The following is a 24679-nucleotide window of genomic DNA, read 5'->3' on the forward strand; positions in this document are numbered from 1 at the left end:
ACAACGGACAAAGTTACAATCCGATTGCAATGAAATTCAATAGCAACTAGACCTTTCATTTGACACTAATTTTGTAAAAATCGGTTCAGCCATCTCTGAGAAAAATGAGTGAGTTTAAACAACCTCAGGATAACTTTTCTTTACATAAATTTTGAACCATATGTTCAATCATTACGAAATTCAAAAGTTAGGAGTTTTGGAGACAGCCCGATCATTTGAAACCAATTTTATTAAAATCGGTTGTGTGGTTTCTGAGATATTGATGTTTCGTGATTTTTACATTTTGATACATAACCTCTAAACTAAAAATCCGATTACAATGAAATTCAATAGCAACCTATGGCGCAACTAGACCTTTCATTTGCAATTAATTTTATGAAAATCGGTCCAGCCATCTCTAAGAAAAGTGAGTGAGAAAAAAAAGTTGCACATACACACACACACACACACACACACACACACACACACACACACACACACACACACACACACACACACACACACACACACACACACACACATACACACATACATACATACATACAGAAAATGCTCAGTTCGTCGAAAGAAGTCGAGTGGTATATGACATTCGGCCATTGGGACCACTTTTATACCTTTGGTTTTTCCAGTGATTGCTATACCTTTCTAGGAGAAAGGCAAAAACATGAAATTCGAAACAAGTTCGGCTGTCTATAAAAACAGATATGCTCTACTTATAATGTCACAAGGCATATTGGTTTGTGAATTAGTGAATAAATCGTTAATCTTTTTTTAATTAAATGTATAAAACTACCGACGAATGGTTCTCAGAATTTAGGGGCACATCACTAGGTGACTCGTTGCTGAAATGTTTGACATTTTTAAGACGACATTGAATAATTTGCACGAATAGAAATCGCGTATAATTTGTTATTCGTACCCGCTGGGCGTACCCGAATATTTGGTAAGTATTCAACAATTAAAATTGCATATTTGGGAAGATTATTTCGGTAAAAACTCTGTGGAGTAGAGAAAATCAATTTTTATTGAAAAATAAAATCGAATGACCAACTAAATAATTAAATATTTAAACTGTAAACAGGTTTATTGTTTCTATAACCTTCATTTGAAACAACGACTATTTGCTAATCTCCATATACCTTGCACCTTCAATTAAACGAAAAGCTGTGCATTAAACTACAAAGATGAGCTAGTGCCCGATGTGCGCTTCTGAGATTCGTCTTATTTTCATTACCACTTGATCATTTTTATATTTTATAAACCTGCTTATTAATTGAGTTAATTTGTTGACTTTCATTCATTTCACATATTGCACAATAATAATAACTATCGGCTACTTGTGAGGTTCGTCGCTACAAGTTGATGTTTCAATCGATGGTATAATACACCACTGGTAAGTTTAGGGTGCGTTAAAACACATATATTAAGCTAGTGTGAGTCGCGCGTAACAGTGCACGATCGTTCGGACGGTTCGGTACGAGTCGCTACACTAAGGTCATCGGTTGCCCCCAGAAGAGTCCCCGAGTAGATCAGTGAACACATCTTCGCCGCAGAAAACCGGTATTACTTTATTGTGACTATCGCTGCTGTGTGTGTTTTCACCCTCTCTACCCATCGTGCTTTCACCTTAGTGAAAACGCCCGCCACCTGAACAGGTTTTCCGTTTGTGCCTGCTTGCGTACATTAACCTACAAATAGGAGAAAAAATCCGGACACCCTCTGCCTCAAACTGGCGTAACGTCGATATCAAGCTACGCTACTTTCATGTCAATATGCATCATCCGCCAGACCTGTGCTACTTTTTCGAGTCCAAGAATGTGCACGGTCGAACATATCCCTTTCCTTCGGATTCTTTGTCGAACTTTAACATCACCAGCTCGTACGTCACAATCGTTCCAGCCATCTGGGTCCGCAAGTTGATGCAAAAACCAAAAAAAAAAAATATTTTTATTTCCACGTCAAGTGAAAATCACTTATCTACTCACCGAAAAAAGTAACTGTCGTGTTATATTGAAAAATCCCATCCCGGAAAGGGCCACCGTTTCAGTTTGTAGCTGGGTTGCGAATCGGTCCAACTGAAAATATGTTATGCATAGTGAAATTGTTGCGCAACTACGCATGAATAAAAGAAAACAGAAATCTATGCATATTACTTTACGTAGCATTCATTTTCAATGTGAATTTCATAAATAATTCTAAAAAATAAGTAGAATCATAAACAAACCTCTTATTACTATTTGTTCACTGACGGTACGGGTTTTGATTAGCGGGAATTTTATTGTTTTCATAATAATTAGAACACCTACCTCGACACACCAGCCTACATCCGGAATTTTCAAAATAATATCGTGAGGTTTCTTCGCTGTTTCATGAATACGAGCAGCGCATAAGAACATAGCTGCAGTTCGGCCTATCAAAAATAACAGCGAAAACCAATAGTAGATATCGTTCAACAAATATCGTAGCTTCCTAGTAACATGAAGTAAACACATTTATGTAGAAATTAAAGAGATTGTATAAAGCTCGGAAGCTCCCAAGAAAAAACTCACTGTGATACATTTAAAATCTGTAAGCAAATGAAATAGAGATTTGTTGCGCATGAAACTAGCACCAGCCAGGAGATGGCACGATCAATGGCTTCCAGCAGTTCGCAAACAGAAACGTAGTGGCTCCGTAAGCGGATCCAAAACTGCTCGTTCGGCAGTAACCCTCCGTCTGTCATAGCGCGTAAATGCATGTTAATTTGCTCAAAGCGTGACGCGATACCAATGCTCAACGTGATTATGAAAATATCCAAGTAATTCCAAAAGATCGTTAAAGCTGTTGATGTGTACTGAGAAGAAAAAACAAATGAAAAAAATATTGCTTTGTTTTTTTTTTCTTAATACTTACCATGAGAAAAACAGCTGATACTGCGTGATAGGGAAAAATAGTATAAATATTATTATACTTGCTCAAAGAATACTGCCTGAAAAAGTCTGTTACGTTTTTTCCCCAGCCGCAATCTATGATCTCCCCATTGAGATTATAAACGAGGTTCACAATGGACAGCAGGTGCTCAGCTAAAAATAGTTAAAACAAATTGCTTCTAGTTCCACCATATTTACCTAATCAATATACTAAATGCGAGTAGCAGCAGGACGGCTACAGCAAGTTGCATCCTATATCTCATTGTCCACCGAGTCGATACTCGATAAGATTCTTGCATGAAAATACGATCCACCTGATCCCACATGGCAGCCACCCCTTTCCACTGGGTGGCCATGTGCAAAAATAAAACATTGATAATGCAGCAATCCACGAAAAAGATCACTCCATTGATGCTCTTAGCGCTCACGCCTACCTCTTGCAGACGAAGAAACTCGGTCACCGCATTAAGGATGCCACTAACAAGCACTAGGAGATTAACGATCACACGAAACGAAAACCATTTAAAACTAACTCGCAGAGGATCATTGTCGAAGATTCCACATATTGGAAAAATTCCAAACAGTTGTCCCAATAGCACATCTGAAATCAAAGGATTGGTTTACGTAACACAAATCTAAGGAACAACAGTGTAAATGCATTTTACAAGGTGCAATGGACTTGTGGAATGTATCCTGTGAAAGGTTATTCGGCTGTGAACCGAGTTGTGGAAAGCTCTTTCTCAACGTTGTCCGCATTAATCCTGTCAGGGCAACTCGAAGTGAATACCGCAAATGTGACTCTTTGCAGGGGGAATATACCCAACGCGAGTACGTTTTCAGCCATGCCACAAACATATTTTATTTACGTACCACTTGCTCGTTTCACACCGATTATCGAAAAGATCAAACTGTAAAAACATGTTGCTATTTCGTCGTTACGGCTCTGCCTAAATTGATTTTATGTTGTATCTGTGTATGTAAGGAATCAAATTATGAAAAATCCATATCAATCAATGTCTAGATATCAATCACAAATCGCATAGATTGCGATTCTGGTTCTCGGAATCCTGCCAAATTTCCATCGTTTCGTTATCTAGTGGAACATGAAAATTAAAAACGTTCTCTATACCACATATCTCTTCTTCATCCGGCCTGAATATCAGAACGTAATCCACGTACTTTAATCACTTGTACTTTACATATTTACATTGATAATAATATTGTAATGCGTGGGGTTTCAAGCCATTACTACATCACAAGCCTCATCCACACACCCGTCAGTAAACTCCTCACTTAACAATCGGTCTTCTTGCTTTCGACAGTGAACCATTAATCAAAACCGAAGCTCCCACTTAGAAGGGGTCAACAGCGCAGAGCGCGTATGACTCTACTCTTGCACTAAACACAAATGTGTGGAATTTCCGTTCCAGTACGAGTCGGCAAAACGAAACCAGATAGCCCTGAGTTTTTTGAACGAGGACTCCAAACTTGATACGTGGCTCATTGTCACATCCACAACACGCGAACACTGGTAAATATTATTCTCGGCAGATTTACCCCAGCTAAACTTAAATGCATTTCCAACTGAGAATCAATGACGAATTATTTTATTACCAAATATCTAGATTAAATTTTCCCAGCTAATACTGAGTACATCAGCAAACTTCTAGTTTACGTGTATCAAGTTGATCCGGATAAGTATTGCTTTAAATTGTGTATATATAGTTTCAATGCGAGCTTTTTTGGGTTTGAAAAAACTAATAACATTTCTATTAGCCAATTGAAAACTTTTTAATTGATTTTGTTCGAAAATACACAATATTAAAGCTTTGTAAAACGGAGATTATCACGAACACTCACACCGCTAACAGAGGATGGGAAGAAAGTTGTTGTTGAATATGATGTTAGTTTCACACGTCATTTTGGAAGAAAAGTAGGAAATTTGGCATGGATATTGTCTACAGAAGTAGAAATAACCAAATTGAAGAAAGATTGAGTTCTACTCTCAGGGTTCTACTAAAGACACGTTATAGAAGTTTAGAGGTTTCGTTATTTTCTCCACAATCCATCTAAACACTGATGAAGGCGCGAAATACGTATTTGCATGTCATGAAAAAATGATAATAAAAAGTGAAGTAGAACAAAAGTCTAATGTAAAGTTTATAGTGATCCTATGAATAGTTCAAACGAAAAGTAATATTATTTTAGCATTTTTTTAATGCTTACTTGAATATATTGGCGCATTTGTAAACTGAACTTAACCATTATGTGCTCGTCAAAAAAACACCCTTACATGCCCGACGGCAAATTTTCATCCGATTTCGATAGTTTTAGCACTAAAAAATTCAGTAACTTATCTACTTTTAAATCAGTAACAGCGATGCTCCGAAGAAATTTTCTTGTCCCCAAAGTCCGATTTTCCATGTTGGACATGTTCCGGAACTGAGAAATTTTTTAAATATTTGACAATATTGTTGGTACAGTTACAATTGATACCTCATAAAAATACTTTCGAAATCTGGATTATGTTCAGATATTTGAAAACGACCCTAGTGGTCATTTTGAATATCAAAATAGTGACTTCCGGTTGATGGAAAAGAACCAAAATTGGTTGAATACCATCAAATATGGGTATTTCTGAAATGAGGATGATGCCCAGAGTGAGGATATCAACTCCAGGCACCATTTTGAAATTCAAGATGGGGACTTCCGGTTTCTGGAAAACAGCCAAATTAAGCCAAATAACACCTCACATGGGTACTTTCGGAACCGGGATGATGTCCAGAGACCCTAGCAGCCATTTTAAATAGCAAAACGGTGACTTTCGGTTTCTGGTAAAAAATCAAAAATGGCCGAATTTCACCCAATACAGGTCGGACTCGATTATTTGGAATTCTATTATCCGGAATTTAATTTTTTTGATGTTCGTTTTTAATTTTTATTCCGAAATTTTCCCTTTGCCATCCCTTCTGGCAGACTTTTTAATCAATGTCCAAATAATAAATAATAATAATTTCCGGTTACGCCACTGCATCCTACAAATAAAATAGAAAAAGGAAATATTTATTTTAGGTCCAGTAATAGCAAATTTGAATATTTTTTCTGTGATTCGTTTATTCGGAAAACTCGATTGTCTGGAATAAACATTTTTTTGATGTTCCGGATAATCGAGTCCGACCTGTACAGGTGTTGGGCATCAAAGGGTGAGTTGACAACCTGGAAGGAGCGTCAAACATAGCTTCGGCCATCACAAGTTCCTATCTCACACCTCCACGAGTCATATGATTACACTAGACTGCCGGTTAAAACATGGATACAACTGGTTGGTGTTGCCTGGGCAAAGTTGTCATCCGACAATAGCTAAGTGAGAAGGTGCGACGCGATCATTGGCGCGTTAACCATATTCCGGCGGTGGAGGAAATGCTTCGCCAACCCGAGCGTCTGTTCACCAAGATGGTGCGGCTCAAAACAGCGTCTGATCTTCATGTTAGGAGCGGCTGATCAACGTCCTGGTGGCAGCGTGGGACTCTAAACAGAGCTGACACGATGGTCCCCCGGCGAGACAGGGGGTTGGGGAAGGCCCAACGATTCGCCCCGGAAAACAACATGTTACAAACAACGTAAGAGATAATACGGATCGGAACAATCGGCATGGGCCTAGGCAACGAAATATGGACTACGATTGGAAACTTGGGACATGGAAATGCAAATCGCTCTGCTTTCCAGGATGCGACAGGATAATTTATGACGAGCTACATCCACGCAACTTCGAAGTCGTAGCGCTGCAGGAACTTTGTTGGACAGGACAGAAGGTATGGAAAAGCGGGCACCGGGCGGCTACTTTCTACCAGAGTTGTGGTACCACCAGCGAGCTGGGAACCGGCTTCATAGTACTGGGTAAGATGCACCAACGCGTGATAGGGTGGCAGCCGATCAACGCAAGGATGTGCAATTGAGGATAAAGGGCCGGTTCTTCAACTACAGCATCATCAACGTGCACTGCCCACATGAAAAAAGACCCGACGACGAGAAGGAAGCGTTCTACGCGCAGCTGGAGCAGGTCTACGATAGCTGCCCGCGACGGTACGTGAAGATCGTTATTGGGGACTTGAATGGTATGGTAGGACGGGAGGCAATGTACAGACCGGTAATCGGACCAGATAGCCTGCATGCCGTGTCTAATGATAACGGCCATCGGTGCGTAAACTTTGCGGCCTCCCGTGGTATGGTAGTCCGAAGTACCTTCTTCCCCCGCAAAGGTATCCACAAATCCACCTGGAAATATTGAGCAACTGCGGGACGCCGAGGCTGCACAGGAATACGCGCAGCAGCTGGAGGCAGTGCTACCTACGGAAAAGCAGCTTGGCGCAGCTACCCTTGAAGATGGCTGTAAAAGCATCCGATCCGCTATAGGTAACACTGCAGTAGCGCTACTAGGTACAAGGACCCCGAATCATAGAAATGACTGGTTTGACGGCGAATGCAAACGGTTAGTCGAGGAGAAGAATGCAGCACGGGCGAGAATTCTGCAACACCGTACGAGAGCGAACGTGGAACGATACCGACAGGCACGGAACAGCCAAAACTCAGTCATCCGAAGTAAGAAGCGCCAGCAAGAGGACCGAGATCGCGTAGCGATGAAAGAGCTGTACCAAGCTAACGACACTCGGAAGTTCTACGAGAAGCTGAACAGCTTCCGCAAAGGCTTTGTGCCGCAGGCCGATATGTGCAGGAGCTTGGACGGCAACCTCCTAACAGACGAGTGTGAGGTGATCGAATGGTGGAGGCAGCACTTCGACGAGCATCTAAACGGCGATGCAGTAGAGCGCGAGGACGGTATGGCAATTGATCTTGGTGCACGAGCAGAGACATCAGAATTCCAGCCCCCGATCTTTTGGAGATGGAGGAGGAGATTGGTCGGCTGAAAAACAATAAAGCTGCTGGAGTGGACCAACTTCCCAGCGAGCTATTGAAATACGGTGGAGAAACACTGGCTAGAGCCGTGCACTGGGTCATTGTCAAGGTTTGGGAGGAAGAACGAGTACTGGAAGAGTGGATGAAGGGTGTTGTGTCTCCCATCTACAAAAAGGGCGACAAATTGGAGTGCTGCAATTACCGGGCAATCACTCTGTTGAACGCCGCCTACAAGGTACTCTCCCAAATATTTGCCGTCGACTATCACCATTTGCGAAGCAGTTCGTGGGGTACTACCAGGCGGGATTTTTGGGTGCCCGCGCCACCACGGATCAGATATTCGCGATTCGGCAGGTTATGCAGAAATGCCGCGAATATAACGTGCTCACACATCATTTGTTCATCGCTTTTAAATCGATGTACGACACAATCGATCGGGACAAGCTATGGCAAATTATGCACAAGTACGAATTTCCGGACAAACTGACGCGGTTGGTCAAAGCGACGATGGATCGAGTGATGTGTGTAGTTCGAGTTTCGGGGGCACTCTCGAGCCCCTTCGAAACCCGAAGAGGTCTAAGGCAAGGTGATGGTCTCTCGTGCCTACTGTTTAACATTGCCCTGGAAGGTGTCATTAGAAAAGCGGGGATTAACACGAGTGGCACGATATTCCAAAAGTCGGTTCAACTGTTTGGTTTCGCCGACGATATTGACATTGTGGCTCGGACCTTTGTGAAGATGGCGGATACGTACATCGGACTGAAGGCTGAAGCCAAACGGATTGGACTGGTCATCAATGCATCGAAGACGAAGTACATGAAAGGAAGGTGTTCACGAGAGGACAGTGCTAACCTCCCACCTCGAGTTCAAATTGGTGGTGATGAAATCGAGGTGGTTGATGAGTTCGTGTATCTGGGCTCACTGGTAACTGCCGACAACGATACCAGCAGAGAAATTCAACGGCGCATTATGGCATGAAATCGTGCATACTTTGGTCTCCGGAGGACGCTCCGATCGAGTAGAATTCGTCGCCGCACCAAGTTAACCATCTACAAGACGCTGATCAGACCGGTAGTCCTCTACGGGCATGAGACATGGACTATGCTTGTGGAGGACCAACGCGCCCTTGCGGTCTTCGAGCGGAAGGTGTTGCGTACCATCTTCGGTGGACTGCAGATGGAAAACGGAGTGTGAAGAAGGCGAATGAACCACGAACTCCAGGAGCTGCTTGGGGAGCCATCTATCGTTCACACCGCTGAGATAGGCAGGTTGCGGTGGGCTGGGCATGTTGTAAGGATGTCAGCCGACAGCCCAGTAAAGATGGTTCTTGAAACCAATCTGTCAGGGACGAGACGGAGAGGTGCACAGCGGGCAAGGTGGATCGATCAGGTGGAAGACGACCTGCGAACCCTACGCAGACTGCAGAGCTGGCGAACTGCAGCCATGGACCGAGTGGAATGGAGACGACTCTTACGTACAGCAAAGGCCACACCACGGCTTGGGACTGTTTGGTAAGGTAAGGTACTGTATAGGTGTTTCCGTAATCGGGATGGTATCTAGAAACCGGAAACCAACTCCAAATGGTGACTACGGTTTCTAAGAAACGGCTAAAATTACGACAAACCACCTCATATGAGTAGTTTCGCAGTGAACTATGAAATTTCGTCTTGAGAACCCAAAAGAGGTACCCGTGTACCCCGGCGAGCACATAACGGTTAAACATAAATGTCGATGAAGTTGCCAATATATTCAGCCAATATGAAAATAATCGAAGAAAATTCAATTTAGAATGTTTTTCACATTATGACATATGAAGCACTTTTGCGATTTTTCATAACACATTTGTTATTCATGAAAACAGTTTCTCTTATTATAACTTTTCATTCTAATTGTATCAGTTCACTGAAAAAAGTTAAGTTTTGTTTTGCATTTCCAGACATTTCATGCCGAGGTGAATTTTTTACGAAGTTTATGGACAACCCATAAATCAAATGTTTAAAGTAGATGTATACATATACAGAACCAGTTGATGAACTGTTTCTTGTGAAAATATAGAAGAAATACGCGATAAATAATGGATATCGACCAATTCATGTTAATGTGACGTTATGACCCTTGCTGAAAAATGTGCATTGTAACGTCACGAAAAATAAAAGCCTCTCCAAAAAAGATGTTGCCAGTTTCAACATGGTAGAATATACGGTTATTATTTGTTATCAAATCATGAAAATGGAATCGTGTTAAAATTTGAAATAGAGCAGAGTTTTTGACTTTAAGAAATGAAGGTCCGAAACCTCAATTTCTAGCGCGTTGTGATGTCACGCTACACTATCACATTTTCATCAATTTTATTCAGCTTCCCAGAAATCGAGAGTCGCCATTTTGAATATATAGTTTCTGGACATCTCTAATTTCAAAATGTCGTCGGATACCCATTTCCGGTTTCTGGGTTTAAATCTGGTCTCAAAAATACCAATTTCGGATCTTATTTGAACGTTTACCTCAATTTTGTCCAACCTTTCAGTAATCGGAAACCGCCATATTGGATTTAAAAAGGCAACACATTTCGATATTCATTTTCTTTTTCGAACACAGTCGACCAATTTCCAGTTTCTAAGGTTCGAGGTGAACACACTCTTGCTGAACAAACAAGTGCACAATTTGAAAAGTGTAAATTAGGGTGCCAATCACTTATATGGGGAAAAAAGTAATCAGAAAATTTAAAAAAAAACTCTACACAAAATGTTAACCTACCCGAAAAAACAACACTAGCTAAAATTTTAAACACTATTCAAAATTTTAGCTCGATCGGACTTAAAATGGGATTGAAGTTTGAAAAATTACCAAAATCGTGAATTTTTACTTCAGATGATATCAGATCTCGACGTTTCATGCAATTTTGAGCCATCTGGAACTAGAAAAAAATTTCGAAAACCGAAATTTCATAAATTAAAGCCAAAGGTCAACGAATGGTGTTTAATCATTTGTGACAGCTGATTCAACGACAGCCGTCAAAGAATTTTTTCATCGAATAGTAACTGGAAACGAATAGTGGATACGGCATGACAATCCTAATCGCAATAAACCGTGGCGTTGGTCTGGTCCACTCCGGTCATGCATCCACATATATGTCGTTGCAGGATGTTCAAGGAAGAAACTAGGAACCTTCAATGACGTCAATGAGTTTTTCCTTCAATACAGTAAAATGTCTACAATTTGGAGAATTGACACGGCAGAGTGATTTTGCTTCGCGACAATACTAGACCTCATGATATGGAATCCGGTCTTTGCTAAAAAGTTGTAAAAAATAGTGGACAATACTTTGATTCATTCCAGTGTAATAACATAAGTTGACGATCAATTCTCACTGTGTGTAGAGGTTTTTCTCGATGTGAATTTGCTTCGCCTAAATTGTGCTTTGTTTCGTTGTCACAGGGCTGACGAGTTCATAGTTCTTCTATTAGGAAGTTATTACCTGGAAACCAGCCCAGTTTTCCCCCAGGAGCACCAACACTTTTACTGGTGGAAATGGCCTGGTTTGCCAAATACCTTGAAGTCGATTTGGACTCGATGTAGATAATGAACAAAGTGTTGGAAGCAAAATGTTTGTACCTTAAATTCAAGTTAGAAAGTGCAATGAAAGAAGTTCGAGAACAAAACCTGTTGAAAAAAAAACGCAAAGTATGCAAATATTCGGTCTTCGTCTGAAAGGGTGCCGGACCCGGAGATTATTGCAGTGCTAGCAAACTACAATACAGTAAGCCGTCTGGTAAAGCGAATGTTTCAGGTAGTGCTCGAACAGAATATGTTCACAAGAGTGAGAGTGGTTTAATTTGAAATGAAGAAAGATATTCCTACATCTCCGTTCTTTCTTGGTGAACGCGGAAGAATTTTCTATGATGGTTCGAATCAGAAATGCTTCACATGCAAGCACAAAGAGCTTTTGGAAACCGATTGTCCTCAGAGCAAGAAGGCTTTCCCTGACAGCCGCAGCTTACAGGTCCAAAGAGTAACAAGGAAATAATGAACATTTAGGAATGGTCCGTAATCGGCTTTCCAACCAAGCCTTTTCATGATGCCGGAACATGATCGCCTTCACGTCGATTTTGTGAATGCAGTTTGTTGCTCTCCAGGTCCATATTTTTGTACACCAAGGAACTCGAAATTCCAGAAAAATCTTCGATTGGGCGATACTGAGGCATTTCGTTACATTTTCGTTAGGTTGTGTATTTTTTGTTAAGAATGGGAACGTTGGTGTTTTTTGGCGTAATGTTATCTGGCTGAAACACCTACCTCAAATCAAAACTTCACACTTCACACTTTTGGTCTAGTATATATCTTGATATACAATCAAATAACTGGACATGGTTCAAGACGAACGAAGTCTTTTTGTCCATTACTTTGACCGGTCTTCCACTGCGAATTTTTGTTAACGTATACACAATCAAAATCGGAACATTTTTTTTTTGCTTTTCAAATGGTTTATCGAGAGTTTTTACTGGATTTATGTGTAGTTTAGTTCAAACTGTACAATGCGCTTGCGTGATGCTTATTGTTTCTATGCCATTTTGAACAGGATTGTACATGCATAAACAAAATAAAAAATGCTGGCATACAAAGGAAAGGGAAAGCTTACGTGCACATACTCTCATTTCGCTCTGAGCGTGTTTGTTGTAGACTAAAAGAACCTTAAAACACGAGGCTTTGTGCAGGATTTCATCCAAGCGTCATGACCGTTGAAAATATCGCTTAGTCCCCTGAAAGCTATTGTTTCAGTGCCGAATCTAAGAAAAGAAGCGGGGAAAAAGGAAATCGTTTAACATTGCAAAAAACACTGTAGATTGAAGTTTTGTCTTTTCGAAAATATCCTTATACGAAACTTCGTGTCTATCGGACTTCGGGAAGTGGTACCTCAAAGCGGTCAAAGTTACACTTTGACTGATGAAGAAAACCACAGGTAGTAGTAGTTATGAAATGTTCGAAATAATTTTGGGATGAAGGAGTTTCTCAGCTCAAAAATTCCTAAGTGACTTTTTTTATTTTCAGATAACACCAGCTCTCAACGTTTTATGCATTTCTAAGTCATTGGACATTAAAAATGTCGATGTTGAATATTTCATAAATACCTGTGGCCACCAGATCTCTCATTTCATGCATTTCTATGACCTTTGGCATCAAATCAAAAATTCAAAGTTTTCGATATTAACCGTGCGTCCCCATTTGCTCAGAAGCGATTAAGCGATGGAGTAATGCATGCATTTGTCCGAGGAATTACATAATACATAATACATAATATGTATTAGCTTCTAGAATTTCAGCAATCAGTGTTTATGATCCTACTAACAACAATAAATAAAAAAAATCGTTTTTTTTTTTGTTTGTTAAGAAATCCAAATATTTATTCCTGACATTCCTGACTCGGATATCACCTCAATAAAAAAAATCCTAACCGTAAATTGTGATCATGATTCGGCAATAATATGTTTCTCATTTCATCCACGAGCTATCACGTTCACCGTTGTACCATTCCAGCTGCTAAAATGCATAACTGCCAGCTGGCTGTTGATTATCCTTCGAACGTGTTCGTGCCGACTAGGGCACAAACTAAGGCACTCATTTTACTAGCGGTTATTAAAATCAGATACCTACCAGAATATGCGAAAATTCATGCCCGCTTTTATGCCACAGAAATTGGGAACTCGATTCGAGGTTTGAAAATTCCATATTTCCAATACTTGTTGCCTACCTTCCAATATTTATGGACGGATTTTAATCGAATAAGCCTAAATTAAAATAACTGGTTCACTGGCATGTATGCACCAGATATCCTTTCATGCAAAGCCAACAGCACGATAATTATTGTTTTCTGAAATGTACACCAGGACTTCGGCTGTAATTAGCACGAACCATCATTAGAATTCTGATTACATACACGGTCGTTTCCTACACACGGCCGGAAATTAATCATTGCAAAACAAGCTAGTATAGCATGAGAACCCTTTACCACTGTGACACAGTTTCAGTTTAAAATTGCCACTACATCTTGTTCTGTCCCGAAATGTATCATCCGTTCTGGCGAAATCCGTACGTCCTATGGACTAAGAGCACCCTCCTGGTGGTGCAAGATACTTTCGAACAAGAACATATTGTTAGTGAACAGCATGAATCGATAGAAGACGATTATTTTCATGCTGCTATTGCACCTGGTTAGAGAAATATTCCTCTTATTGAAATGCTAACCAACATTCAATCAACCTCTTATCTTCTATTTGCAGTGCTCAAAATATCTCAACTATTCGGAGTTTTCCCCCTTTCCAACGTAATGGAGCGTCTTCCGGAGAAACTCTGCTTCAAAGCGACCTCTCTGACATGTTTTATCAGCTCGATTGTCATTTTCGGCGGATACTTCGTGTCGGTGCTGAGCGTCAAAAGGTTTGCGGCAAAAGGAATCAATATTATCAACATCGCGGAGCCGTTTTTCTTCGCCATAAATGCCACAAGTACTGCACTTTTCTGGCAGTTGGCTAAACAATGGAGTGCTTTGCTGATCGAATGGCAAAGCATAGAGAAAACATTTCTGCGAAATCCTTTCCGCAGATTACCGCTGAAACGAAAGATACGGACTATAGCGCTTGTGGTATTGCTGCTGGCACTCGGTGAATATTGCATATTTTAATCGGAAACACTGAACCACATTTGATATTTTCCATGTAGTTGAGCACCTGTTGTCGATCGGTAACAACGTCAGCAATATTCGCAGAGAGGCAAAAATTTGTAACTGGACAATCACCGAACCCTTTAAATACTTTTGTCTTAAAACTTATACTTCCGCGTTTTCGACTATTTCCTACAACTTGCCAGTAGCGATTTATAATGAGGTAAGTGACCAGAATTGGAAAAATCTATGTTTTGAGTGTTTTCAATGCTCCGACAAAGATTCTACGTTATGCATTACTTCATTTACTTAGTCGTTTCCGTTTTTGCGGTGTAGCTACCCCGCGGACTACACTTTGTCCTATCACTGTTTTTTTTACATTTTCCGAACTATCCCGGACTACCCTTTTTCTGTTCCGGACAGTCCGCGCAAGAAACAGAGTGCAGTTTTGAAACACCGACACATTCACACGTATGTGTCAAAATCAAAAAAAAAAATAAATGTGTCAAAATCGGTTTGAATTGATTATCGTTCTTCGCGTGTCAAACATCAGGTTGAATTTTATTTATTTTATTTTGTTATTTTGTCATTTTTCAGTAAATTGGCAAATTTTTGGTACAGTAGCACAAATGCGATAAAAGACAATGGCAATAATGACCAAAATAAAAGTGACAGTTACCTCTGGTATTACGCACACCATTGCAACTGTTCGAAAAGTGTTTTTTTTTTCAGCTGCAAAGCGTAGTCCGGGACGGGATAGTCCTGCCGTAAAAACGAATTCGACAAAAATTATTGCCTGACCGTTAAACGAAACACGAATAAACTCCGACGGAAATCATTTTAACGGGGCAATGTTAGGCTCTATAGCATCCAAACACTTAAAATTTATTACCGGGTCTCGGTATTTTTTGCCGAGAACGGCACCACTGAGTGCTCGGTTAAAAAAATAATGACAGCTGGCACATTTTTTCGTAAATCTCGGTTTTCCTAACTGAAATTTCAGCACAAAATATCCGTAATCTCTTGGCTTGGTAATATTTTATGCCGAAATTTCAGTTAGGTTGAACCGAGATTTACGAAAAAATGTGACAGCTGTCATTATTTTTAAACCGAGCACTCAGTGGTGCCGTTCTCGGCAAAAATTACCGAGACCCGGCAATAAATTTTAAGTGTGCACAAGACTTAAGCGACTTTAATTGCCCCCGATGACGTTCCATTGCGTATACTACAACTTTGCTGAATGCTGAATTAATTATCTTCTAAAGCACTTGGGGTAACAAAACTATCTATAATAAATGTTTATCGCTTGGTTTAACATATTGGATGTATAGCAGTACAATCTTTGTTCAGATTTCTTATTTCTAGAAATGCACAATACTGACAATTTTAACCTTTTTAGTTTTAAAACAACGTAGTATTACTTTCTTATTTTTGCAGACTTTTGCCTGCGTGAGTGAAATTTTTTCGAGTTTCTCAGATTTTAAGCAAATTTTTCCGGTTTTTCGAGCAGATGCAGATGATGATTTGATTTTTTTTTTTCAAATATCTAGCATCTCTGCGTTGAATTGATGAAGATAGACCTGGAAAGGTTTTTCAATTCAACATGTGAAATATGGCAGCTTTTTAGGTGTTATGGCTCCTATGGTTAGGCTGACCAGATTTTATTGGACGGAAACGGGACACGTGGGAAGATCAATATTTAAAAATATTTATTAGCCAAAGCATACAAACAATCAATCATTGCTTTGATACCCCTATCTCATTACGTATTTTCATACCTAGCATTTGATCAAATTGCAGATAGTAGAGTGAGATTGTTGGTAATAAGGTCGTAAAATTTGTAATTTTGCAGGCCACATAACGTTCACGATTCCAGTGGTGATTTCAAGTGGTGCGATACAGCCAAGAATGCGCAAAATTTACTTAGTAACATTTGTTATTCCAGGTAGCTAAAAAAACTTATTTTCTAATTCAGAAAATTCACATACAGATCTTCATTTTAAAAATTAAAAGAGTACCGTAAAACGGGGTATCATTGATCATTTTTTTCATTGATTCACTTTTTCGTGAGTATTTATATATTTTACAACTGAAATTACAGGTTTCATATTTTTAGAATCAGTACTGGCATCCTTAGAACTTGAGAAGTAAGTTTTTAAAATCCTTCGAAAATCTTGAACATTAAAAAACATTTGTTTTTCGTCGTTGTTTCAATTTTCCTTATTTGGGGTAACTTTGATCAGTTGCAATTTTGAATAGTTTTGAAACCTTTTTGAACTAAAAATGTTAGATAATGCTTTGATAACATGTTTAGAGACGCTTCCCGGGTTGACGTAAACGTTGGTCGCGGAATGTGCCAGAAGTATTTTGTAAGTCAGCAATCGTTGTAAAATGTATGTGTACAGAAAACGTATGTTGATCATATATGCAAGGCCTTTCCAACAGCGGAAGTATCAATTCGCGACTACGTTCTATGCTCCAGCCAAGACATCATCCTGGCGTAGACCAGGATGATGTCTTGGCTAGAGCATAAAACTGGACTTTCTTAACAAATATAAATTAATTAGCTGTAAATGTAATAAATTTGACTAAATTTTTTTCTGGTTGATTAAGAAAATTAAATAACATATTTGGAAAACATGTCAATGAATACGAAATGTTCAATATCCGACTAGTGGAAAGTGCTTTTTTGGCACTTACTGAGAGTAACAAATATAGCGGTCAAATTAATTTTAAAATTTGGTCAGCAAAACAATAAAAAATTTAAACCAATGCAATATTGTTCAGACCTCGAATGACACAAGACTAAGATGTAATACTCAAATTTAGCCAAAGTAATCACGGAGCAGTTTTATTTCAACTATTCAAGAGAAGGGTAAAACTGATCAATGTTACCCCGCTGATCAATGATACCCCGTTTTAAAGCAAAGCCTTGGTGCTACATTCCGATTCGGAACTTGACCTTCTGTTTATTTATACACAGACTTCGCAGCCGACTGTTTAGTGTACGGGACGATTGCGGGCGCTACGATCCTACTGACACTAACAGTTTCTCCCGAGCCGAGACTCGAACCTACGATGACTGGCTTGTTAGGCCAGCATCATACCTCGAGACCATCTGGGAATACCCCGTTTTACGGTACCTAAAAAACGGTACAAATGGTAGAAGAACGGGACAGTTGAAAATGGCCGAAAAAACGTTACTGTCCCGTTCAAAACGGTACGTCTGGTCAGCCTACGTATAGTTGCTCTCATGTTGCATTCAAGCTTTTGTATCATTACTGACTGGTTTAGGTACTGGCATACGCTCTAGATTTAACACACCTGTCGGAACAGTAGTGGAAAGGTGTTAATTCGCACAATCTTGACCGTTAACTGTGAAGTCCGACTTATTATGCAATAAATCTATCGTGACCGTGGTCGCAGTATATGATTTTGCACCATCTTGTTAAAATTAAACGTCGTCTGCATCAATTTCAAATACTTACTTCCAAGCTGTCCATTGACAGCCTTTGTAGCTTTTATAGAAGTTTGGATCAACGATGCCACCATTCCATAATCCACCGCTCAGTCGTCTCGCCTGTCAAACGGTTTCGCTTTATGACGTCGAACGACTGTAACACTGTTGTTGACGTCTATCATTATAACGGTTTGTGATATGACGCAGTTAAGTTGAAAAAAAATTAAAAAAAAATCGCAGATCACGACAAGATTGAACTACGTTTTTGAGGTTAGCTGGCGATAGAGCACAAAATATAAACACCATGACTGCTGATTGAAGAGGTCATCGTTTTGATCAGCATTCGTAAGGTTTTCGTTCGACGGAAAACTGCTCGGAATGGCAATCTTTCGTTTTAACCCCAAACGATGACGTTTTACAACCCAGTTAAATAAAAAAAAATCCACCTCGCCTCAGTTAAACAAGTGATGGACGCGGATGGATTTTCAAATATCTTCGGACGTGTGGTGTCCTGCGATCTCCACAGAACAAAACGGAGTCGGATGCATCGAAATCTGAGAATGGAAAGGCAGCAAATACGTTTGTGTTTACACCGAATATATCGGTAGACGGTCCCTTGCTAGTCAAGGCCGTCGAAGAGTCGATGGAATGCTTCGAGACAATATAGATGAGACCAAAACAAAACACGCGGAACTCGTAGTTAAAGCGGAGGGGACCGAGAAAGAGGCTAATGTTCCAAAAAAGGAACGCCAAGCACTTTATGGGAGGCCCGAGGTGCCCAAACGGTAAACAGACTGGCAAGCCACGAGCATAAAGGTGACACAATTGAATTCGAACCACTGTTACGCAGCCCAGCAGTTCTATACTAGAGATGGTCGGGTACGGGTATTTTTACCCGAAACCCGTACCCGACCCGTACCCGACGGGTTCGGGTCGGGTTTCGGGTAACGCCAAAAAATATTTCCCGGGTTCGGGTCGGGTACGGGTTTGAAAAATTCTCAATTGGTCGGGTACGGGTAATTCGATTTTTGTGCATTATGAGAATTTAATTTTTAACATTTCAAACCTAGGGGTTTTCTTATTGTCGATAATCGGAAAGATCGGGGAAGAAATTGCCCATTCTCACTCAACGAGAGATCAGCCAATACCTATTCTGACAGTTGTCGGCAGTCTTTGCACCAAGGGCTATCTTTTTCTAATGTGAAAGTGAATAGTTCTTCCTGCAACCGTTTTGAGTTAATTGAAATGTTTGCCGGGCTTTTTTCATATCTGTCAGGGAAACCGCGGAGCATTGTACAGTAAGGCAACTTAATAAAAAGGCTGACTAAGCAAAAAAAGTGTGGATAAATGTGACAAAAATATGGTATTTACTTAATTTTGGGGTGCTGAACACTGATCTCCATTCCATTTTTTATTTAAGGCCGTCCATAAAGCACGTGACCTAATTTTTATTGATTTTGGCACTTTTCCCCTTACTTTTTTATTAAATAGAATTTAATCTTCAACCACAAGCAACGCCACAGGGCGTCCTCCTCACAGAAAAAAATTACATAGCTTTGGCACAACCCCTCAAATCAACCAAATTTTGCGAAAAAAAACGTTTTTAAATTAAAACAAAATAGGTAATACACACTAACTACAAACCAACTTTTTCTTTGACGCCAAAAAAATCCAAGCTATCATTGAAGCTGCAGAGCGTTTTAAAGTAATGATTTTTTTTAAGAACATATGTCAAAAAACGTCAGTATGCCAAACTTCGAAAAGTCAAAAAATCAGATCTCATGATATTGCACCCAAATTTTGGATTTAAGCCTTTGAATGTTATAGCAACAATGAAAAAATATTATGAAACAGCTGATATAAAAAAAATTTCAGGCGGGTGGCCACCGATTCCCCACTGTACATTGAGATGTTTGGTACGAAGCAAATATGTATATGAGATATGACAGCGATAGCATAGTCTTGGTTTGAACTGTGACCAGGGATGCCGCATGTACAGAAATATCTGTGTTACACCGATTTTTCACCGATTTTTGAATCGATGACATCGAATCTGTACTCAAAAATTAAAGGTTCTCGGCAAATGCAAATGATTCATTAAATTTTTATGAAGTTATGAACAATATTAACTTTGACCTTATTATAATATTTAGATTGCTGCGATGTTCACAGAAAACTCGTCTTTTTTTTTTTTTATTTTACCAGACATGCACTTTTAAGAGTGGACCCCTTCTTTATGGTGGACCATCCGCCTGGAACTCAGCTCGGGGTTCATTAACATTCATTCACATTCACACTCGGTTCTTGTCTAACTCCGGCCATCATCTCGAGAAACCACATATGACAATTAGTGCTTATAACGTGCGAGGTACCCAGGTATTTTTCCAGGGCGGGTCGGGTACGGGTCGGGTTCAAGCAATTTCGGTGTTTTTTTCTTTCGGGTACGGGTCGGGTACGGGTTGTTGGAATAAATATTTTTCGGGTACGGGTATTTTAAACAAACCAGACTTCGGGTTCGGGTCGGGTTCGGGTTTGAAAATTTTCGATTAGTCGGGTACGGGTCAGGTACGGATAACAAATTTCCCATACCCGACCATCTCTACTCTATACCAAGCAGCCTCTGCGCTGGACAGCATCATCGTATCGGACACCTACCGCATTCCTCCGAGACAGAGTTGCCAATGTTCCAGTTTAAACTGGATTCTTCCAGTTTTTTTTTCAAGTGATCCAGTCAAACAGTTTAATCTCAAAATCTTCCAGTTTTTCTGTATATCTGCAAGTTTTATCCAGATTTTTTGGACACTCAACCTCCGATTGGTTTTTTGAAATATTTTTAGAACGTAAATTTTGTGGATTGATAAGTCACTCTTAACTCTTAACTCTTAACAGCATTTTCAGTATCGTATCTTCTCGTACAAAACAAAGCCAAACTAGGTGTTGTATTGCATGGTTGAGATATAAAGTTCAGTTTTATTCTAGAATCTAACAAAAAGGCTTCATCAGATCATGCAGAAAAAGAAATTAATTGCAATGATAGGTTAATGTTATATAAAAATGAAAACAATCTATTTCAAAAACGTTATATTCAGACGGCATTCTTCAAATTACTTTCTGTTGCGGAGCAATTTGAAAATTGTTCGAATAATCAGATATCAAGAGATAGCAAACTAAGAGATAACTGAAATTTACACTTCACACTTGTAACGTAGGAAAACGTTGCATCAGTTCTTTTGTTAAAAGTTAAAGTAAATAAAAAAGGCTTTATTTTCTGTTTTTGCTATTAACTGGTTGCGCAATTTCAAATTTTGCTCCTGTAAATGAGATTTTTCAGTCTATATGTTTAACAAAATATAAGCATACAAAATGTATGCCCGCTGTATTTGAAACTTATAATGGATTCAATAACCATCACAAAGAAGCTCTCTCACAATTTTGTCGGTATTTTGTAAATTTATTTGGAATCCAGTTTTTTCCAGTTTTTTCTTCAGCATTCTTCCAGTTTAATGAAAAAAATTATTGGCAACTCTGCTCCGAGAAACGGTAATTGGGTCGCGGATAGGTCCAGTATAGCGACCATATGGACGACGAGCAGGTTCCCGGTTCAGTATACGCGGTTGCCAAGGTGAACGGAGTTTTCTTCTACAGTTGTTACGCTCCACCACGTTGGTCTTTCGAAAACATCGTTCAGATGATCGACCTCTCAACCATGGACCTGATGCGCCGTTGGTGGTTGCCGGTTACTTCAACGCTTGGACTGTTGACTGGGGAAGTCGCTGCACGAACCAGAGGGGTCAGATCTTGTTGGAAGCTTTGGCAAAGCTGAATCTAGATCTGACCAACGTTGGGATCGAAAGTGCATCCAGCAGAATGGTAGACAATGCACAATGGTCCTGAAACCAAATTTAGGGGGAAATTTGGGTCTAGAGCTCTATAGCAATATTTTAGAGAAAAACTTTCTTCTACAAAGTCGTTACATATGATAAAGCGCTTATTGAAAAATTATCAAAAATTAGGGTGACCAACATCTTCGATGCAATCAACTAACTAACTTTTTCATCTTTGTAGATAGAAGAAAAATTTGTTCTACAATGTTATAGCTCCATTAATTTCAAGTAACTTTGTAAAAAAAGTTTTTCTCTATCTTTGGAAACAACCGATTTATATTGAAAAAACACATTTTAACCTCTAACTTTTTCATTTTCAAGTTTCATCTCAAAACTGTCTTCTAACGACTTTTAGAGCTTTTTCAGAGAAACAATTTGCAATGCTTACATCGTAAATATCTCAATTTTACTCAAAGTTATTAATATTTTTCATCAAAATATATGCGTTTTTCATTTGTATGTCATTTTTTTTGGGGCAAACATAAAAAATATCTCTTAGTCTCATTTTGAAGGGCATACTTGACTCTATAAATGGAGGAATTTTTAAAAATGTGTTATTTTTTAAATTTGAGTAAATTCAATTGAAAAACAAGACAAAAATTCCAATAATTTTATACATTATGCATATAAAAATGTGTTTTATTTTTTAGTATTTTTTCTCATAACTAGGAATAATAACCTTTAATTTGATCCAAAAAGATTGAAAATCGATCAACTGGTTCAAAAGTTATGATTTTTTTTAAAATTAAATACATTGAACACAGTCGTTTTTTATGGACACCCTGTTTCGAAGTTGGTCATGCAAAGTGCTTCAATTGTGCTCAAAATCGCAGGGATGCATCTATGTTGAAAATATTCAAACCCGTATTGTTTCGTTGAGTTGTTAAGGAAACTAACTCCGAAATAGGGTGACCATAAAAAACGGCTATATGCGATGTATTTTATTTAAAAAAAAATCATAACTTTTGAACCAGTTGATCGATTTTCGATCTTTTTGGGTCAAATTAAAGGTGATTACGTCAAGTTATAAAAAAAATACCAAAAAATAAATCTGGGTGCATTTATATGCATAATGTATAAAATTATTGGAATTTTCGTCTTGTTTTTAAAATGTATTCACTCAAATTTAAAAAATAACATATTTTTAAAAATTCCTCCATTCATGGAGTCAAGTATGCCCTTCAAAATGAGAACAAGAGATATTTTTCATGTTTGCCCCAAGAAGAAAGACATACAAATGAAAAACGCATATTTTTTGATGAAAAATATTAATAACTTTGAGTGAAATTGAGATATTTACGATGTCAGTATTGCAAATTGTTTCTCTTTAAAAGCTCTAAAAGTCGTTCAAAGACAGTTTTGAGATGAATCTTGAAATAAAAAAGTTAGAGCGTAAATGTGTTTTTTCAATATAAATCGGTTGTTTTCAAAGATAAAAACTTTTTTTTATAAAGTTACTTAAAATTAATGGAGCTATAACATTGTAGAACAAATTTTTCTTCTATCTACAAAGATAAAAAAATTAGATACTTTTTTGCATTGAAAATGTTGGTCACTCTAAATTTTGATAATTTTTCAATAAGCGTTTTATCATATGTAACAACTTTGTAGAAGAAAGTTTTTCTCTAAAATGTTGCTATAGAGCTCTAGACTCAAATTTTCCCCCTAAATTTGGTTTCTGGACTATTGTGCAATGGCTACACCAATTAATTACGATTATCAGTCGGTTTACTACCGTGCTGGATCGAAATCCGTACACCTAAGCACATGATAATCTTCGACGGTCAATATAAAATCAAGAAATTACATACTGCTTTAAACTGACATGTTTACTAATAGGTCCACTTATATTTTATCACTATTTTCAAGCCAAATGATTTAAATTACTCTGAAACTCGAAAAAATCATGTTTGAATAGGACATGTTTTGAATCGAATCCGTACGCAGTTTTTCGTCTGAATCGAAATCCGTACACTTTTGAATCGAAATCCGCACGCACGCGATATAGACTGGATCAAAGTCCGTACAGCAATGAATCAAAATCCGTATAGATATAGAAGTACAAAAATGAATTTTATTTTTCAATTTATCTTTAAATATACAAATAAATATATTGTGACGGTCAATTAATTCCTTAAGTTTTACACGGGGCAATTTTCTGTGCAAAACATGATTTAAAAAAAAATGTTAATCGTTGTCCTTCAAATTTTAAATGAAGAATGAAAAACTGCTCGAAATGTCTTAAATGATAGTTCTTTTATATACAGTACATGGGCGAAGTGTCATTTAAGAAATTTCGAGCAGGTTTTTTATTCTTCGTTTAAAAAATCGAAGAAAAACGATAAACTTTTTTTGAAAATCACGTTTTGCACTATGCTCAGAAAGGTTTTTTTAATGATATTTAAAAACTGGAATAGCTTTAGGTCCCAATTGAATGATTCGACAAAAAAAAAACTTTTCTCAACTACCAGCTACGAGACGCCTTCTTCCAGGTCCAGATTTAAGGAGGGGCAATCGAGAGCGGCTCCCTTATTGCTTTGCCCATGCATAGCACCTACTTCATGATCCAAATCTTCCTCTCCAGCAGTGAAGGTTGGTGAAACTCGTTTTGATTGAGATTCATAGCCATTCGTTACGGCATCCTTTATCGTAGTCACCAGAACGCCGGAGCCTCTCGAAGCTTCCCGGCACGACCTTCCCTCGCGCACCTCTGTCACAGCTCTTTCGGAATTGTTTGCTGTATATTTATGCTTGTTTTCTTCCCTAGAATGCTGAAAACAAGGATGAAAGTTCAACTATATATGCATGATACACACGCTGTACGGATTTCGATTCAAACGATTAACAAGGATCAAAA

At 38.8% G+C, this 24679-nt stretch overlaps 3 protein-coding genes across 5 annotated transcripts in view; 2 read left to right on the forward strand and 1 right to left on the reverse strand.

The window, feature by feature from the left end:
• The window catches only part of LOC129730427 (uncharacterized), a 291440-nt gene that overhangs the window by 78816 nt on the left and 187945 nt on the right, over positions 1-24679 (forward strand). The gene's annotated exons all lie outside the window — the stretch shown is intronic.
• Positions 1094-3736, reverse strand: LOC129730419 (gustatory receptor for sugar taste 64a). Of its 3 annotated transcripts, none has more exons than XM_055689740.1 (8): positions 3575-3736; positions 3121-3510; positions 2893-3062; positions 2550-2833; positions 2307-2469; positions 1986-2075; positions 1791-1903; positions 1094-1729 (listed from the first exon to the last, which is right to left on the reverse strand). In XM_055689740.1, exons 1-7 carry the CDS (start codon positions 3663-3665, stop codon positions 1796-1798), a joined length of 1296 nt encoding a protein of 431 aa, XP_055545715.1. In that variant the 5' UTR covers positions 3666-3736; the 3' UTR covers positions 1094-1729; positions 1791-1795. The 3 variants fall into 3 exon arrangements, with proteins under 3 accessions (XP_055545715.1, XP_055545714.1, XP_055545713.1); XM_055689739.1 differs by having other exon boundaries at positions 1094-1688; positions 1761-1903; XM_055689738.1 differs by having other exon boundaries at positions 1094-1903.
• LOC129729077 (uncharacterized) overlaps positions 13709-24679 on the forward strand; it is a 31659-nt gene continuing 20688 nt past the window's right edge. The window contains exons 1-3 of the mRNA XM_055687558.1: positions 13709-14029; positions 14099-14479; positions 14538-14701. Of these exons, the coding sequence (XP_055543533.1) occupies positions 13882-14029; positions 14099-14479; positions 14538-14701 (693 nt within the window). The 5' untranslated portion in view covers positions 13709-13881. The remainder of the gene's footprint in view (positions 14030-14098; positions 14480-14537; positions 14702-24679) is intronic.

This window comes from Wyeomyia smithii, chromosome 3 (genome assembly GCF_029784165.1).
Source record: "Wyeomyia smithii strain HCP4-BCI-WySm-NY-G18 chromosome 3, ASM2978416v1, whole genome shotgun sequence".
Lineage (NCBI taxonomy): Eukaryota > Metazoa > Arthropoda > Insecta > Diptera > Culicidae > Wyeomyia > Wyeomyia smithii.